At 46.8% G+C, this 19,346-nt stretch overlaps 1 protein-coding gene and 1 long non-coding RNA gene across 2 annotated transcripts in view; one reads left to right on the top strand and one right to left on the bottom strand.

Moving 5' to 3' along the window:
- The window catches only part of LOC137535726 (alpha-2-macroglobulin-like), a 118,594-nt gene that overhangs the window by 44,763 nt on the left and 54,485 nt on the right, over positions 1-19,346 (top strand). Inside the window, 4 exon segments of the mRNA XM_068257597.1 lie at positions 1,726-1,831; positions 4,048-4,201; positions 10,768-10,996; positions 18,422-18,548. Coding sequence (XP_068113698.1) covers positions 1,726-1,831; positions 4,048-4,201; positions 10,768-10,996; positions 18,422-18,548 — 616 coding nt within the window.
- The window catches only part of LOC137535728 (uncharacterized), a 61,061-nt gene that overhangs the window by 6,442 nt on the left and 35,273 nt on the right, over positions 1-19,346 (bottom strand). The window contains exon 2 of the long non-coding RNA XR_011024463.1: positions 362-614. This is a non-coding gene — a long non-coding RNA (uncharacterized lncRNA). The remainder of the gene's footprint in view (positions 1-361; positions 615-19,346) is intronic.

Below are 19,346 nucleotides of genomic sequence, written 5' to 3'. Positions count from 1 at the left end.
AGGGCCAACATACTCACGTGACGGATTGGCAGTAATGGCATGTGATATCGAGACGAGTGACGAATGCGACAGAACCCCCTGCGTTGTTTAACTCTAGTTGGTAAAATGTTCCCACTGCAGTATATTTTACCTGTCGGTTTCCGCCGCAGGCTCCTTCCTCTGTCCACCTACACTCGTCCCATGTGGTTGCCGACAAATAGGTGGGAGCATGTGTGGCATCACACACTCACCCATGTTATGCCAGCAACCACATGAAGCACGTGTATGTGAACGGAGCTCGAAGCCAGAGGTGGACACCAACAGATAAAGTATACTGCATGGAGCAGATTTTACATTTGGGGAGGACAAAATCGGGACTTACCTGGGGCTTCCTCCAGCCCACTGTAGCCCGCAAGGTCCCCTGGCATATTCCTGGCCTCTTCCATGGTCCTGCTGTCCAGTCCGGTAATCTTGCGACTTCCAAACAAGTCGCCCGTGCGTGCTCCCAAAGTGCGGCTGTCGCGTCATCACACCGGGTGCCATGAGCCTCCTGCAGAGGCGTGGTACAGTGTTTAGAGAACCGCACAGTACGCTGATGGCGCACTGTGTAGTAATGCTTCGGGAGCTCAGGGTCCCTGTAAAGGATACACAAGGTGAAATGTGACATGATGAGTTAGACGAGTGTATGAACAGTGCCAAGCATACAAATAACTATGCTGTGTTCCTTTTGTTTCCTTTCTCTGCCTGAAAGAGTTAAAAATCAGGTATGCTAGTGACAGTTTGTCAGGGTCGGGACCAAGTCGGACTATAGGGTAACCCTCACCAATAAGGAATTACAGCCATAAAACACTTTTCTGGTAGTAAATGGCTTATGAGAGCAGGAAATAAGTAAAAAGGGTCAACAATTAACCCCCTTGCCATTCCACTTATGTTGGCAAGGGGGCGGCGCAGCACTTTTTTTTTCCATTTTTTTTTTTAATTCATGAAGCTAGCCTAGCGCTAGCTACATGATAGCTGCTGACAAGCGGCATCCCCCTACCTACTGCCATCGCCACCAGTGCTCTTTGCAAGCAGGAAATCCCGTTCACAACGGGATTTCCCGCTCGGCTTCCCCCGTCGCCATGGTGATGGGGTGGGATGGCGTCATGGACGTCGGGACGTCAGAGGGAATCCCGATCCACCCCTCAGCGCTGCCTGGCACTGATTGGCCAGGCTGCGCAAGGGGTCTGGAGGGGGGGGGGGCGGCGTGGCGGGTAGCGGCGAATCGGCGGCGAGCGGCGACAATCGAGATATGCACCCAGCTAGCAAACTGCTAGCTGCGTGCAATAAAAAAAAATTGTGAAAATCGGCCCAGCGGGGCCTGAGAAATCCTCCTGCGCAGGTTACCTCGAGCTGAGCTCGGGAAAACCGGCAAGGAGGTTAATAGATCTTAGCTCTGGCATACTTCAATGCATGTGTCATTGAGCAGAGACAATGAAACAATAAAAACCTAGAACTAAATAGAATTCAAAATAAAATAATACTAAGAAGGAGGATAGATACCATTGTTTGGCTCATCCGTTTATTTTCACCTCTTGTTTCCTTTAAGAGAAACTTAATCAAACATAATGTTGTGTAAGTAGGTTCACCGGCACTTAAGCTTCCCGACTACACAGTTACTGATACCTCTAAATTATAATAATACTCTTGTCTTCTCTGCTCTTAGCTTTGCTTGCTTCTAATGTATTGACCTATTTTTGTTTGCAGGAATTTGGCCTGAAGGTTGCCACAAACACTCTTATCAGGATCCCGAGGCCGTGCCAGGGGGTTCATACTGTGTCATATGGTGTACTGGGAAGCGGTATGCGTGCCGGTATAAAATCCATTATATGCTTCCTGTTCATTCTATATATGCTGTTTCTATGTAGGCACCAGAATATACACTAAAAAATTTGGCCAGTTTTAAACAGGCCAAGAGCTTTAAGGGCACCCCAACTACCATATTTTTCGGACTATAAGACGCTCCTGACCATAAGACACACCTAGGTTTAGAGGACAAAAACCAGGGGAAAATATAAAACCCGGGTCATTCTAAACCTGGGTCATCCATGGAGAAGAGGCATCTTGTGGATTATGCCCCCTTTGTACCTCATATGTCCTTGTACCGCTTGTGTCTCCCTGTTTCCTCCTCTGTCCTCCTCTATGCCACATTGTGTCCCTGTAACGATTGTGGAATTCTCTCCGTGATCAGCGCACAAGACGTGCGCTGACACTGCGGAAATCCTCCACAAGCGTATAATTTGCGGGAACCCAGCAAAAGGTGCAATGCACCTGTAGAGGGAAATTCTTGTCGGCAGGTGGAGCTGTGGAGTGTAGAGGAACAGATCCTCTGCCCTACCACAGACGCCAGACAGGAATTGCATGAAGGCAAGAAACGCAATCGCAAGGGAAGCGATTGAGGATGAGCACAGAGACAGATTGTATGTGTGTGCACCAATCTAGTCGCCAACCCGCGACAGTGCACACACAACAGCAGATATGAAATAGGAACGCGATCGCGAGAAGTGCGATCGCCAGACGTGACACAAGGCTACAGCAAGGCAGAGCACGAGAGTAGCAAAGGCACAGCAAATCATACAATGAGAAGATAAGGAAAATAACAAACTCTAGCTGAACGCGAACACCGCACTTATTCGCAACAGTGCACACGTTTATGCGTGGTCTCCGCGTGTTAAGCACAACAGAGACAAGCACGCCTAACTAACCACCGACAGACAAACATGAAACAGAGGACGTGAGCGCTTGCTTAGCGGTTACCTCACCGAGCCTCCAGCAAGCGTTCGTAGCAGACAAGACAGACACACGAAAATGGGAATAAGCGAGAGATATGATCCACAGCACTAGTGCAAGAGGCTAGTGCGATCCAGGAAAACAGAACAGAAGGATCCACAGCACTAGCGCAAGGCGAGTGCGATCCAAGTATAGAAAGAGAGATGGAGATCAGAAGGATCCACAGCACTAGCGCAAGGCGAGTGCGATCCAGACAAGACAGATCAGATGAGATAGCTGGTAGCAACTGCTGCTCCAGCTATACTCCAAGAACAAAGATCAGAACGACCTCCTGTCGGCCACCGCTGGGACAGGACAATCGCAACAGACAAACAAAACAGATATGCAATCCTAACTGCACTAGGGAAACCTGCCTAGTGCAGTTCCAGGAATTACTCTAAGCTAATCTTCAAACAAAGAGCAAGGCTGACACTCCTCCAGGAGTGTTTCACAGGAAGAAATCCTTATGACCAGCCAAGATCTGTGATATCACATGGTATACATAGTGCAAGCCTACAAAGGATGTGGCTAGGCAATTTGCATGACAAACGTATGCAAATTCCTCTGCAGCAAGCTGCAAAACTGACAGAAGGTCTCTCTTCCAGAGACCTGCAGAATGCAGACCTGAACAGTGGTCAAAAGGCTGCCTGTCTGCGCAGGCAGCCATGCAGATCCTCACAGTCCCCCTTTGGTTCTCCTCTATGCCCCTTTGTGTCCCCCTGTGTCTTCCGTTTGTCCCTGTGTCCTCCTCTGCATGGGTACAGTACAGAGAATCCCCAACATTGCGGTGGGTTGGAAGTTCGTATTGGCAGGCGTTCACAAGGCAGGAACTCCCTGCATTTGGACTATAAGACACAGTGACTTTTTTGGGGGGTACGAAAAGTGAGTCTTATAGTCCAAAAAATACAGTGTGTGAAAATCATGATGGCCACACTTGTTATGACCCCTGTAAGATGGGCCCCCAGGCTGTGAGGGTCTCTAGGGCCAGGGGTTGGCAAGGGAAAGGGTGTGAACACTGCCGGGGGGGGGTAGGGGGTAGGGGACCCTATCAACGTTTTGTTGGGGAACCCCATGATTTATAGTTAAGCTGCTGGATGCTCTACTATACCACTTTGATCGTCTGAACACTTGTGTTTTAGGTATTCAGACACTGACAGTAGAATTGAAATAAAACAGGTTGAATGTAATTACACGGAATGTATTATGAGCACACGAAAATGCATTTGGTATTAACCGCTTCGTCTCCTCTGTCTCCTCCAGAATATTTGAGTGCACCAATGGCAATGCGTGGTGGAATGAGACAGTACTCTCCAGGGGCAGCAGGACCAGATGGAAGGGCGGCTGAAGAGATCTTTATAGAAAGCGTGAGGAAATTCTTCCCAGAAACCTTCCTATGGGATTTAGTAGAAATAGAGTAAGTATTCTGTTTCAGCAGGAGAACACTGATTACCCAGAATGAGAACGGCAAACTCCCCTTCCTCTTCCTACCCAATCTGCTCTCCTTCCTCTTCCTACCCAATCTCCTCCTCCTCCTCTTTCTACCTAATCTCCTCCTCCTCTTTCTACCTAATCTCCTCCTCCTCCTCTTTCTACCTAATCTCCTCCTCCTCCTCTTTCTATCTAATCTCCTCCTCCTCCTCTTCCTACCTAATCTTCTCCCCCTCCTCTTTCTACCTAATCTTCTCCTTTTCCTCTTCCTACCTAATATTCTCCCCCTCCTCCTACCTAATTTCCTCCTCTTCCTCTTCCTACCCAATCTGTTCCTCTTCCTACCCAATCTTCTCCCCTTCCTCTTACTACCCAATCTGTTCCCCTTCCTCTTCCTACTTAATCTGCTCCCCGTCCTCTTCCTCTCTAATCTCCTCCTCCTCCTCCTCTTCCTACCTAATCTCCTCCTCCTCCTCTTCCTACCCAATCTGCTCCCCTTCCTCTTCCTACCTAATATCCTCCTCCTCTTCCTACCGAATCTGCTCCCCTTCCTCTTCCTACCCAGTCTTCTCCCCTTCGTCTTCCCACCTAGTCTCCTCCTCTTCCTACCCAATCTGTTCCTCCTCTTCCTACCCAATCTGTTCCTCCTCTTCCTACCCAATCTGCTCCCCTTCCTCTTTCTACCTAATCTCCTCCTCCTTTTATACCTACCCAATCTGCTCTCCTTCCTCTACCTACCTAATCTCCTCCTCCTCTTCCTACCCAATCTTTTCCCCTTCCTCTTCCCACCTAATCTCCTCCTCTTCCTACCCAATCGGCCCCCTTTCATCTTCCTACCTAATCTCCTACTCCTCCTCTTCCTACCCAATCTGTTCCCCTTTCCTTTTCCTACCTAATCTCCTCCTCCTTTTATACTTACCCAATCTGCTCCCCTTCCTCTACCTACCTAATCTCCTCCTTCTCCTCTTCCTACCTAATCTGCTCCTTCTCCTCTTCCTACCCAATCTGTTCCTCCTCTTCCTACCCAATATGCTCCCCTTCCTCTTTTTACCTAATCTCCTCCTCCTTTTATACCTACCCAATCTGCTCCCCTTCCTCTACCTACCTAATCTCCTCCTCTTCCTACCCAATTTGCTCACCTTCCTCTTCCTACCTAATCTCCTCCTTCTCCTCTTCCTACCTAATCTTCTCCTCTTCCTACCCAATCTGTTCCTCCTCTTCCTACCCAATCTGCTCCCCTTCCTCTTTCTACCTAATCTCCTCCTCCTCTTCCTACCTAATCTCCTCCTTCTTTTATACCTACCCAATCTGCTCCCCTTCTTCTACATGCCTAATCTCCTCCTCCTCTTCCTACCCAATTTGCTCACCTTCCTCTTCCTACCTAATCTCCTCCTTCTCTTCCTACCCAATCTGTTCCCCTTCCTCTTCCCACCTAATCTCCTCCTCTTCCTACCCAATCGCCCCCCCTTCTTCTTCCTACCTAATCTCCTACTCCTCCTCTTACTACCCAATCTGTTCCCCTTCCTCTTCCTACCCAATCTCCTCCTCCTTTTATACCTACCCAATCTGATCCCATTCCTCTACCTACCTAATCTCCTTCTCCTCCTCTTCCTACCCAATTAGCTCACCTTCCTCTTCCTACCTAATCTCATCCTTCTCCTCTTCCTACCTAATCTCCTCCTTCTCCTCTTCCTACCCAATCTGTTCCCCTTCCTCTTCCTACCTAATCTTCTCCTCCTCCTCCTCCTCTTCCTACCCAATCTTCTTCCTTTTTCCTGACCACCAGTTTACTGCCCAGTTTCTTTCCCTTCCTCTTCCTACCCAATCTCCTTCCCTTCCTCTTTCTACCCAATCCCCTTCCCTTCCTCTTCCAACTCAATCTCTTCCTTGTCCTCTACCTACTCAGTCTCCGCCCCCTTCCTCTTCCTACCCAATCATCTGCCCTTCCTCTTCCTACCTAATCTCCTACTCTTCCTTCCTTTTTTTCTTGACCGCTAATTAGCTGGCACTACCATGCTAACCCGACCCTCCCATTTTTTCATTGGAAAACATGTACCCCTTTATTAACCTGTTGGGGAGTGGGGACCACTGAGCGTAAATCCAAGGCCGCACTTGTGGCGGTCTACGTCTGATGCGGCGTGAGATTTACGCCACCTGCCATTTTCACTCCCAACGCGATAATGCGCACCCGAGAGGGGAGATTAAGCTGTGATATGACAGCTGACATCTCCCCTCAGCGATCCGGAGCCATCGCGATTGGCTCCTGATCACCACAATCGCCAGTGGATCGTAGTGATCACTATTAAAGCAGCGGCGGTAGGAGGGGAAGAAGAGGATCCACTCACCTTCCTGATGTTCCCCCGGCGGTCGTCACTCCCCTCCGCTCTAGCCGCCATCTCTGCTCGCTCTGACATAAGTGTCTGGTCCCGGCTTGATGACGCCATCGAGCCGTGACCCGGAACTTAACGGCAGTGCGGGTGAGGATGCCGGCCAGAGCAGAGATGGCTAGAGCTGCTCATTGCTGGAGCCTGGGAGGTGAGCAAAGGCTGCTGGCAATAAAGAGGACACCTGGCCACACAGGGGACACCATGCCCAGCTAGCCCCACCAGGGCTCCAGCTGCCTGACCCCCCAAATGCGCCCCCCGCATGTTAAATGGTCTTGTCCTTAAGGGGTGTTAAGCAGCCGGTCCCCAAAGAGTTAATGACAGCTTATTTTAAAGAGGAACTCCAGTGAAAATAATGTAGTAAAAAAAGTGCTTCATTTTTACAATAATTATGTATAAATGATTTAGTCAGTGTTTGCTCATTGTAAAATCTTTCCTCTCCCTGATTTGCATTCTGACATTTATTACATGGTGACATTTTTACTGTGGGCAGGTTATGTAGCTGTTTCTAGCTGTTTTGGCTGTTAGAGACAGCTGTAAGCAGCTATTCCCTGTCTGTGATCATTGTTACATTGTGGCAGTTTGCCCAGAGTACCGCGGTACTCAGAGCTTCTTGTGGGAGGGGTTTCAGCACAAAATCAGTCACACAGCGCCCCCTGATGGTCTGTTTGTGAAAATCATTATATTTCTCATGTAAAAGGGGGTATCAGCTACTGATTGGGATAAAGTTCAATTCTAGGTTGGAGTTTCTCTTTAAGAAAGAGGAAGGCACACTGTGCTAAAAATCATTATCGAATAACTTTCCTACCATCTTCTCCCAAAGCACGGAGCACTTTAAAAAAAATAAAAATAATGCCCAATTTCAGAGCAGGCACAGATCACAATAAACTATGAGGTAGATGAGTAATGGCCAGAAGTTACCCTTGAAAGAGGAACTGTTGTGAAAATAACGTACATCTCCTCACTAGTCTCCAGATACCAACCCAACTGCAATCTCAGATCTGTACACGAGCTTCTTTTATCCTCTTCTACAATTACCTCCTCACATTCACGTGTACAAGACTTCTCACGTGCCTCACCCCTCCTCTGGAATGCCCTTCCACAGCACATCCGCCACTCTCCTACCTTTGAAATCTTTAAACGCTCCCTCAAAACCTACCTTTTCCGACAAGCATATTCTCTAGCTTAGGCCATGCACCCACTAAATAACCTAATTACACACTGCCTGTTCATATACTGTATACTTCCCCCACCTCTTGTTTCCACCCCATTCCTTTAGATTGTAAGCTTGCAAGGGCAGGGCTCTCACCCTTTTGTGTCATGGACTGTTATTAATTTAATTGCTTGCACACTGTTAGACATTTATACATTTTAGTCATCATGTTAAATCAAACTGTAATCAGCAGTACTGTATCTTGTATCAGTGTTCATATTTGATGTATATCATTGTCTGTATCATTATGTATCCCTTGTTTTCTTGCATTGTACAGCGCCACAGAATATGTTGGCGCTTTATAAATAATAATAATAATAATAATAATGAATAAAATTATTTTTTACAATATTAATTTATACATTATTTAGTCAGCGTTTGCCCATTGCAAAGTATTTTCTCATCCTGATTTACATTTCTGAAATGTATCACATGGTATGACATCTTAAAGTGCTGTCAGATGCAGCTCTGTGGAATGTTTGCATACTCAGTGTTCTAAAGCCAGTAGAAAAAAATGCCTGGTCTCCCAAAATGCTCTTGGAAGAGAATTCCACATAGCTAATCAGCCTAGGCTAAGCATCACTGGGAGGGCGGGGCTACTACCAATATACAGCAATATATAGATATAGGAAGTGTTTCTGATACTGAAGTCAGGACAATTATCGTAAAAGTGGGTATCCTGAATATGTTACTGCATTCTAATGTGTTTCACTGCAGTGCCTCTTTAACCACTTATGTGGTTCAAGACAGTATATACCTCAGTGCAGGACGAATGGAGCTCTCGTCATTGCCAATTAGCAGGCATAAGTTCGCTGTGCTACTCTGCCAAGGCGTGTTAACACTGATAAGGTGTGTTAACTCTGTTAAGGCATGCTATTTGTCTTACTGAATCATGCCCTAAGTATTGTTTGTTGATGTTATAATTTTAATATTAACTTAATTTTTTAAGGTAGCATTATATTTTACAGTTCATCCACTTTTTGCAACTTAACTATTGGGACTTTGATTATGTCACCTTGCAGCACTTTGTATTATCTTGTTAACTTTAATACTGGGCCAAACTTGCCCTTTTCCTATTGCTCTTTTGCGTGTTTTACTATTTTGCTACCTAATAAAAAAAGTTTTTGAAACTAAAGTAATGAACTGTTAACTCCTTCCTAGCCTATGAACCCGATGCATCACCTATGCTTGGTCTTAAGATGTGTGCACACCTGAACTGACTGCTGCCTCTAGTGATCGGATACGATTGCTAGGGCAACAGTTCAGGGGCCCCAATGCTACAGATGTATTGCTCTGCCGTTGCCTATGATGTATCTGAACAGTATCGGGGCCCTCAAACTATCATCCTAGCAATCCGATCATTACAGATGTGCAGTTTGGGGATAATAATCATCTAGGTGCCCAACTAGTAATGGATTAATGCATTTGCGGTGTCATTTTAACCTGGAAGAGCCCTAAAATAAGTTTTTGAGTTGAGGGAGTAACTAGAGAGGAGTGTAATACACGAGGTAGCTGTGGCGAACAGCACCGCCGCCGCAGCTGCCTCCATGCGACCATCCGTCCGTCCGCTGTCTAGGACGCCGAGGACGGAACATTCACTTGTGCAGGGGGTCACCATCTCGCGCGGGCGCGCACACAGACAGGACCTTTATGCGGGGAGGAAGCCCGTCAGCTGACCTGCTGTCAGAGGAGTCCCACGGCGCCCAGGATTGGTTGATGGAGGGGGGCGTGCCAGTGAGGTCTCCTCTGCTTCTTAAGCCTCCGGGCTTCATTCACACGCTGTCTGTTGTCATGAATACCTGCGTGTTAGCGCTCAGACCTTAGACTAGATCCTAGGTGTTGATGCTAAGGACTTCACACCTGGTCTAGGATATTGCTTCATTGTTACTGTTCATTTGTTAGACTAGTTCCCGGGTGTTGATGCCAAGGACGTCACACCTAGACTAGGATATTGCCTATTGTATTGATCTCCTGTGTATGACGCTTGGCTATTCCTCTGACTCTGATCCTGCTTTCCGATCCTGTACCTTTGCCTATATGCCTTGTTAGTTGCTGAACCTTTGCCTGATTACCTACTACTCTCTTGTCTCACGATTCTGTACCGATACTTACCTCTCTGTTGCTGAACCTCTGCTTGATTACCGATCACTCTCCTGCCTCACGATTCTGTACCGATACTTACCTCTCTGTTGCCGAACCTTGCCTGTCAGACCTTTCTACTCACCAGTGGGCCCTCGCCACTGGTGAGGTGTTAGCTTCACCACCAGCTCCTCTGGTGAAGTTATTCATTGGTGCAGTTCTGTTTGTATCTCCTGCTCTTAGGCTGCAGTACAGTCTGAGTCACCCGCTCCTCGGGTGATCACTCGGCTGCAGTACACTCTGAATCACCCGCCCCTCAGCAGATTCGGTCTCTTCAGTATTGTATCTCCAGCTTGCTGGAGCTTGAACCTGATTACATGGTCAGTGTACTGATAGTACCTCACCAGCCCTCTGGTGAGGTCTCATTAAACTATTAAAGTTACGGTTGCACCAAATCACTATACACTCAGCTCTTTGTCTCCTATACTGGCATTATTGGTGATTCTGCAGATCACCACATAATCAGACATCTGAGCTACGACACAAGACCGTTACAAGGAGCAGTCCCTGCGATTGCAAAAAAAACCCAAAAACCTAGGCTGTCCTTATATATATATATATATATATATATATATATATATATATATATATATATATATATATATATATATATATAATTTGGATGTCATCATAAGTAATGAAAAAGTTATTGCTATATCAATAGTGGCACAGCTGAAGTGTCAAAATTGTCCCATCCTGAAGAGTGAAATGACTGAAGGCATCTTGTCTTGATCATTAATCAAGAAGTCTTGTGGCCACCATGATGCTTATTACTGAGCCATGTCTTTAGAGTCCCATGATGCTTTTCTCTTGCAGGGATATTGGGCAGACTACGCTGAAGCTCACCGCACCTGATTCCATAACCACATGGAAGGTGGGGGCGTTCTGTATGTCGGAGGAAGTCGGCTTCGGACAGGCAGACACGATATCCATGTTAACATTCCAACCTTTCTTCTTGGACCTCACTATGCCATACTCGGCTGTCCGAGGGGAGAAGTTCATCCTAAAAACTAGCGTGTTCAACTATCTGAAGGAAACCATCAGGGTGAGTGACTGCAAATGACTCGTAGTCTTGACTAATATGAAGTTAAATAGAACATATCTGAAGAAGAATCAAAGTCCAAACACCTGTTTTGAGGTCTTCATCAGAGCTGGTGGGAAGATCATCTGTCCTCTCCAAGGCTCCAGAATCCCCTCTCTTCCTCCCCACTGGTTGTTGCCTTATTCGTTTAGCTCCCAGTTGAGATATCACTGTATTTTTCACCATATCATTCATACTTTTTCTCCATGAAAAATGTGAAGAAAAAGTCCATGTGTCTTATATGCCAAATTCTCTCTCTCGCAGTGCCCCTAGCGCAGGCTTCTACTGATGACGCGATCAGCAGAAGCCGGCAATAGGGGAACAGTGAGAAATAGAAGAGGTGTCTGGAGCAGTGGATGAGGTGAGCTGTGCTGCCGCTGCTTATACTAGTACACAGGGAGCAGAGGAGGCCATAAGGGGGGAGCAGAGGTAAACACACAGGGGGGTCAAAGGAGGACACACGGGTGCAGACGGAAGACATACGGGGGACAGAGAGGACACATGATGGGGGAGAACATCTACAAGACGTTCCTGGACTATGGATGCACCAGATTTAGTACATTTTTTTCCCTGGTTTTTGTCCTCTAAACCTAGGTGTGGTTTATAGTCCGGAGCGTCTTATATTTCCCGAAAAATATTGAAAATGAGATAATAAATATTAGTTGTTACTCTCAAACCTTACTTTTCTCAAACCTGTCCTCGTAACTCCCAAATGGTTCATGTTTTGCAGGCAACCTAGCCTTTGCACAGGTGGGGCAATAATTGTCTCAGCTATATGGAATCCACCTAGCTGAGATGCTAATTAGGGATGATCGGAAGGACCAATTTCGTTCCGCCGGAAATCGCGGATTCTGTGAGGGTTAAATTCCGTCGCTATGAAAATTCCGCCGGATTTGTACGAAATTCTGCGGAATTCCGGATTCCATCGGAAAAATTATAATAATCGCTAAAGTAACCTTGTTTATCCTATATGGTAGCCCATAGACCCTATTAACTGTTCCCTTAGTCCTTTTCTTCCTCCCTCCTCCCTTCCTCCTGGAGGGAGGAGGGTCTCATCTTCCAGGGAATTGTAGTATTTCAAAAGCCAGCTTACATACTGTGGCTGGGAATTGAACCCAGGTCTGAGTGTGTGGTATGTAGCTCACTTCACCACTATACCACCACCAACACTACATGCTGAAGCCAGCCTAGCATGTACCATTATGATATATCCAAGAGAAAAATGAGCTTGCTTAAGGATTTGTAGCATGTCAAAAGCCAACTCACATTGGCTGGGAATAGAACCCCCAGGCATACCACTCTGTAGGCTGCTATCCTAACCATTATACCACCAACACTACATGCTGAAACTTCTTGGAGCAGACTTACTTCGTCCCTCCAAAAGACACACATACATCCCCATAAAATCATTCAACAGCAACTGCATGCACAGTCTTTGTGGTACACAGTCTGTATGGCACAATTGGTTAGCGCGTTTGGCTGTTAACTGCAAGGTTGGTGGTTCAAGCCCACTCTCTCTCTCTCTCTCTCTCTCTCTCTCTCTCTCTCTCTCTCTCTCGTAGGGATGGTCACCGCTTTCCGTGGAATTGTATTTTCCGCAATTTTAGGCGGAAATCGGTGCTTTTTCAATTTGGCGGAATTCCGAAATTGCCTGAGAAATTCTGCCGGTAGCCGTTGATGGTTTTAAGCTGAAAATTCAGTTCAATGGCATCAAGTCCTAGAGAGAGAGAGAGAGAGAGAGAGAGAGATCATTTTTCTGTTGGGTATATCACAATGGTACATGCTAGGCTGGCTTCAGCATATAGCATTGTAGTGTGTTGTGTTGGTGGTATAATGGTTAGGATAGCAGCCTACAGAGCGGTAGGCCTGGGTTCTATTCCCAGCCAATGTGAGTTGGCTTTTGACATGCTACAAATCCTTAAGCAAGCTAATTTTTCTCTTGGATATATCATAATGTTACATGCTAGGCTGGCTTCAGCATAAAGCATTGTAGTGTGTTGTGTTGGTGGTATAAGGGTTAGGATAGCAGCCTACAGAGCGGTAGGCCTGGGTTCTATTCCCAGCCAATGTGAGTTGGCTTTTGACATGCTACAAATCCTTAAGCAAGCTCATTTTTCTCTTGGATATATCATAATGGTACATGCTAGGCTGGCTTCAGCATGTAGTGTTGGTGGTGGTATAGTGGTGAAGCTGAGGGGGAAGCCTCAGGGTCCCAATGAGGCTTCCCCCTCCCCTGTAGCTGCAGGCAGTCCAGCGCTGGCTCCTTTGAACTGCCTCCCTCGACAAGCTTGACAAGCGCTGATTTATTTACCTTTCCTGGCTCCAGCGGGGGCACTGTTGTGGCTTTCCGCACAGAGATAGGCGAAAGTAGCTGATCTCCGTCGGGTTTGCTCTACTGTGCATCGATCGGCTATTTCCGCCTATCTCCTAGCGGAGAGCCCATACTGCCCCTGCGCTGGAGCCGGGAAGGTAAATATTTACATCCCCGCTGTTCTGGGAGCTTTATCGCTGCTGTGGGACCGAGGAGGACGGGGGAAACCTCAATAGGATCCGGAGGCTTCCACCACACCAGGTGAGCACCACCCAGGGGAGGTTTTTCTCACTACAGGTAACTATGTTTTTCTCACTACAGATACTATTTAACTGGTTCAAGTAATGGTAAAACTAAAATTTGACCGCCATTTAGAGATGCTGGCGAACCGTTCGCCAGCGAATCTCTATGGGCCGCTACTACTTCCGGGTCGCTATGACCTGTAGTAGTACGGCTGCGCTGGGCCGGTGGTGCGCGTCTTTGATCGCGCGCCTGTTGCCGGGCACTCTCTGCGCATGAGCGTAACGTCACTCATGACGTCACGCACATGCGCAGAAAGTGCCCGGCAACAGGCATGTGATCAACGACGCGCACGGCCGGCCCAGCGCAGCCATACTAATACGGGTCATAGCGACCCGGAAGTTGTACAGGGTGAGAGGTTTGCCGGCGAACGGTTCCTGCACCATTGGCTGACATCTCTACCGCCATTTAGTGAGTATGCCCCATTATCTTTTATGTGCTTAATAAATTAGTAAGTGGTCTTTTGGAGGGTTATTGTCAAGTGTGACTAAGGCCCAGTTCACATCTGCGTTTTTTTCCGGAGTCGGCAGTACGGATCCAGCCAACTGGATCCGGGAAAACTGTCCGTTTTTACAGCCAGTGTGGTACAAAACCTTCGGTTTCCATTCCGCTGAGTGAGATGGTCTGGAAAATTGGGTCCTGCTGCATTTCTTTGTCCGTTCAGCGGAATAGACCATGGAATCGTGTTGCTGGTTCCGTTGGCAAATGCTAATGTGAACCGAGCCTTAGGCCGCATACACACATCAGACCATAGTCTTTTGAAAATGAAAGATCACAGACCAATTTTACCCCCTTCCATGTAGCGTGAGAGCCATACAGGGCCGGATTACCAACCAGGCAACAAAAGCAGTCGCTTGGGGTCCCCATTCAGAGTCAAAGCGGCCCCATCAGCACACAAACCAGGCCTCACCATCCTGTCAGCGGTGGCTGGATGGTATAATGGTTAAAGGGACTCTGAGCAGTGCAGTAACTATGGAAAGATGCATATCATTTTAAAGCTCTCTTTCTCCTTTTTCTAATGATATATAAACCGCCGCCCTATGCCTTTTAGTTTTCGCTATTTTCGCGATCGAAATCGCGGCCAGGCAATTTCGATTGCGAAAATAGAAAACTAAAAGGCGTAGGGTGGCAGTTTATCTATCATTGGATAGAGGAGAAAGAGAGCTTCAAAATGATATGCATCTTTCCATAGTTACATTGGATTACACAGGACGACTTTTCTCCAAAGTCGGCAGCTCGATTCAGTACAATGCAATGAAATATAAGGAACCCAGGGGGATATAATTACAAACATCATGCTGGTAGGTGTGCGGAAGTATTTAATTAGTTGTGGGTATGCTTAAAGGCATACCCACAGGCACTGCTTGGAGTCCCTTTAAGGGCTCTGCCTCTGACACAAGAGACCAGGGTTCGAATCTCGGCACTGCCTGTTCAGTAAGCCAGCACCTATTCAGTAGGAGACCTTAGGCAAGTCTCTCTAACACTGCTACTGCCTATAGGGCGCGTCCTAGTGGCTGCAGCTCTGGCGCTTTGAGTCCGCCAGGAGAAAAGCGCGATATAAATGTTATTTGTCTTGTCTTGTCAAATGATGCCGTGCGCTGCTGATTGTCTTCAGAGCCAGGCTCTCCTCCTAGGTCCCCCTCCTGCTACTGTGCACTCTTCCACTGCCCACTCCTCCCTCCCTACCCACAGAGAACCACAGCTGCAGCAAGAATGATAGCAGCAGATGGCAAACGCTCACTCACCTATTCATGATCCAAGCGATAGAGATCCCGTCATCTGAAACCCATCTGTCTCTTCTACAGTCCAGCCGCTCACTCTGAACTTCCTGATTCTCAGATCAGACAGGAAGTAGTAATAGTAGTAGTAACAGAGCGGCAGCACTCTAGAGGAGACAGATGGGCTCCGGATGACGGGACCTCTATTGCTTGGATCGCAATAGGTGAATGTGAGTCATCTGGTGCTGTCATTCTCCCCCACTACGGGTGCCTTCTCTGCTGGACTATCGTATTCACTGGGATGGAGGCTGCATGGTGGCTGTCTAGTTTGGGAGGAAATCGGTTGTTCGGTGGTGGGGGTGGTTATGTAATTTTGTCTGGGGACGGCTTCCGGTTTGGCGGTGTCCAGAGCTTTCTGCTATTGCCAGGCTGGAGATGCAGGGGGAAAGTGCTGCTGCTGTGATATCTGACGCCCTCTTCACAGGGGTGCCCCAGCCCCTGAGTGCAAATGTCCCAGCCATTCATCTCTCACTCTGCATTTTGCCGCTGCTATTCCCTGCATTGTGCACCCACAGAGGAAAGCGGGCTGTTGCCCATAATAACCAGTAGCTCGGCTGCCCCGGTGTGTGCGGCATGTTGCTGTGCAGCTGCATCTTCTGATTCTATTACGACGTGATGGGGAGGCCCAAATCAGTTACTTTGCTTAGGGCCCCATTTAGCCTTAATCCGGCTCTGGAGCCATACCTACACAGTCTATTCTATGGAGCTGAACTCCCCATCAGAAAAAAATCTTTGCAAGATGCTGCACACAAAGATGCTGTACAGACACACAATGGGCCTGATTCACAAAGCGGTGCAAAGTGTTTGCACGCCTGTGAAAAGCCCTTTATCACGCCTAAACTCAGTTTAGGCGTGATAAAATGAACCTCGCGCGAAATTCCCGCGCGCACAGCTTTGCGCGTGCAATTGCGCGGCGCGCGATGCGCCCACTAAACCCTATGGGCGCTGCGCGCGGAATTGCGTGATTGCGCGCGCAAGACTTTGCGCGCGGGACTTTGCGCGCGATAAAGAGCACAAAGCGGTGCTAACTCAGCGGTGCAAAGGTTATCACGCCTAAAGTCTTTTAGGCGTGATAACTGAGTTATCACCGCTTTGTGAATCAGGCCCAAAAGATCAGTATCTGCAAAAGATCTGTTCCTGCCATAGATCCGTTCCTGCAAATTGCATTCATAGGGCTCGATTCACAAAGCGGTGCTAACCCAGTTAGCATGCCTAAAAGACTTTAGGCATGATAACCATTGCACCATGCTGGTGAAAAGCCAGTTTAGGCATGATAAGTTAAGGTGTGATAAGTTTAGGTGTGATAAGTTTAGGCGTGATAAGTTTAGATAAGTTTAGATCGCTTGCAAAGTCCCGCACACAAAGCAGCGCCATTAAACTTTATACAAAGTGCACCAGACTTTGCTAGCGTAATACTTTTGATCAGCTGTGCACTGCGGTGCTAACGTAGTTCGCGCTTAAACTTATCATGCCTAAACTTATCACACCTAAACTTATCATGCCTAAACTTATCACACCTAAACTTATCACACCTAAACTTATCATGCCTAAACTGAGTTTAGGCATGATAAAGGGCTTTTCACCAGCGTGCTAACTGTTAGCACCGCTTTGTGAATCAGGCCCATAGTCTATGAGATCTGCAGATCAACATACACACCTTGTTTAACTGACATTCATCTGCAGATCAGACAATCATCTGCAGATCTGAAAATCCATCCTGGTGGATCTGATCTGCAGATGAATGTCAGTTAAACAAGGTGTGTATGAGGATCTGCAGATATCATAGACTATGGGCTCGATTCACAAAGCGGTGCTAACCCAGTTAGCATGCCTAAAAGACTTTAGGCATGATAACCATTGCACCATGCTGGTGAAAAGCCAGTTTAGGCATGATAAGTTTAGGTGTGATAAGTTTAGGCATGATAAGTTTAGATAAGTTTAGATCGCTTGCAAAGTCCCGCACGCAAAGCAGCGCCATTAAACTTTATACGAAGTGCACCAGACTTTGCTAGCGTAAAACTTTTGATCAGCTGTGCGCTGCGGTGCTAACGTAGTTGGCGCTTAAACTTATCATGCCTAAACTTATCACACCTAAACTTATCATGCCTAAACTTATCACACCTAAACTTATCACACCTAAACTTATCATGCCTAAACTGAGTTTAGGCATGATAAAGGGCTTTTCACCAGCGTGCTAACTGTTAGCACCGCTTTGTGAATCAGGCCCTATGAATGCATTTTGCAGGAATGGATCTTTTGCAGGAAGAGATCTTTTGCAGATAATGATCTTTTGAATGTCTACAGCATCATTGTGTGCAGCATCTTGCAAAGATTTCTATCTGATGGGGAGTTCAGCTCCATAGAATAGACTGTGTAGAGTATGGGCCTGATTCACAAAGCGGTGCTAACAGTTAGCACGCTGGTGAAAAGCCCTTTATCATGCCTAAACTCAGTTTAGGCATGATAAGTTTAGGTGTGATAAGTTTAGGTGTGATAAGTTTAGGCATGATAAGTTTAGGTGTGATAAGTTTAGGCATGATAAGTTTAAGCGCCAACTGCGTTAGCACCGCAGTGCACAGCTGATCAAAAGTTTTGCGCTAGCAAAGACTGGTGCACTTCGTATAAAGTTTAATGGCGCTGCTTTGCGTGCAGGACTTTGCAAGCGATCTAAACGTATCTAAACTTAGCATGCCTAAACTTATCACACCTTAACTTATCATGCCTAAACTTATCACACCTAAACTGGCTTTTCACCAGCATGGTGCAATGGTTATCACGCCTAAAGTCTCTAACTGGGTTAGCACCGCTTTGTGAATCGAGCCCAATGGCTCTCATACTACACGAAGGGTGGTAAGATTGGTCTGTGATCTTTCATTTTCCAAAGACTATGGTCTGATGTGTGTATGAGCCAGAGCCTTTACCGTCAACCCTACAGAAATCAGTTTTCATATTTACATTTGCTTATTGTACGTTGCATTTTTTTAAATTCTTATTTAACAGGTAAAAATTACCTTGGAGGGTTCTGACAAGTACATGGCTGAGAATATAAATGAAGACGATGAGGGATATTGTATAGATGCCAATGGAAGAGTGACCATTGATTTGGAGGTGATCCTACAGTCACTCGGTAAGGACAGGATTGGACAGATTTGCATGGGGCACTTTAAAAACATCCCGAGGTGAGAGGGATATGAAAGCAGCCATATTGATTTCCTTTTAAACAATACCAGTTGCCTGGCAGTCGTGCTGATCTCTTTGGCTGCAGTAGGAGCTGTGGCTGCAGTAGCACCTGAAACAAGCATGCAGATAATCCAGTCAGACTTTAGTCAGAGCACCTGATTTGCATGCTTGTTTTAGGGTCTATGGCTTAAAGTATCAACAAGGAGAGAGAAAAAAACTTATGATATAATGGGCCTGATTCACAAAGAGGTGCTAACAGTTAGCACGCTGGTGAAAAGCCCTTTATCACGCCTAAACTCAGTTTAGGCATGAGGGGCCCGATTCACAAAGCGGTGCTAACAGTTAGCACGCTGGTGAAAAGCCCTTTATCATGCCTAAACTCAGTTTAGGCATGATAAGTTTAGGTGTGATAAGTTTAGGTGTGATAAGTTTAGGCATGATAACTTTAGGCGTGATAAGTTTAGGCGTGATAAGTTTAAGCGCCAACTGCGTTAGCACCGCAGTGCACAGCTGATCAAAAGTTTTGCGCTAGCAAAGTCTGGTGCACTTTGCATGAAGTTTAATGGCGCTGCTTTGCGTGCGGGACTTTGCAAGCGATCTAAACGTATCTAAACTTAGCATGCCTAAACTTATCACACCTAAACTTATCACACCTAAACTTATCACGCCTAAACTGACTTTTCACCAGCGTGGTGCAATGGTTATCATGCCTAAAGTCTCTAACTGGGTTAGCACCGCTTTGTGA

The sequence above is a fragment of the Hyperolius riggenbachi genome, chromosome 10 (assembly GCF_040937935.1).
Source record: "Hyperolius riggenbachi isolate aHypRig1 chromosome 10, aHypRig1.pri, whole genome shotgun sequence".
NCBI lineage: Eukaryota > Metazoa > Chordata > Amphibia > Anura > Hyperoliidae > Hyperolius > Hyperolius riggenbachi.
This window is presented reverse-complemented; position numbering and strand designations above follow the sequence as displayed.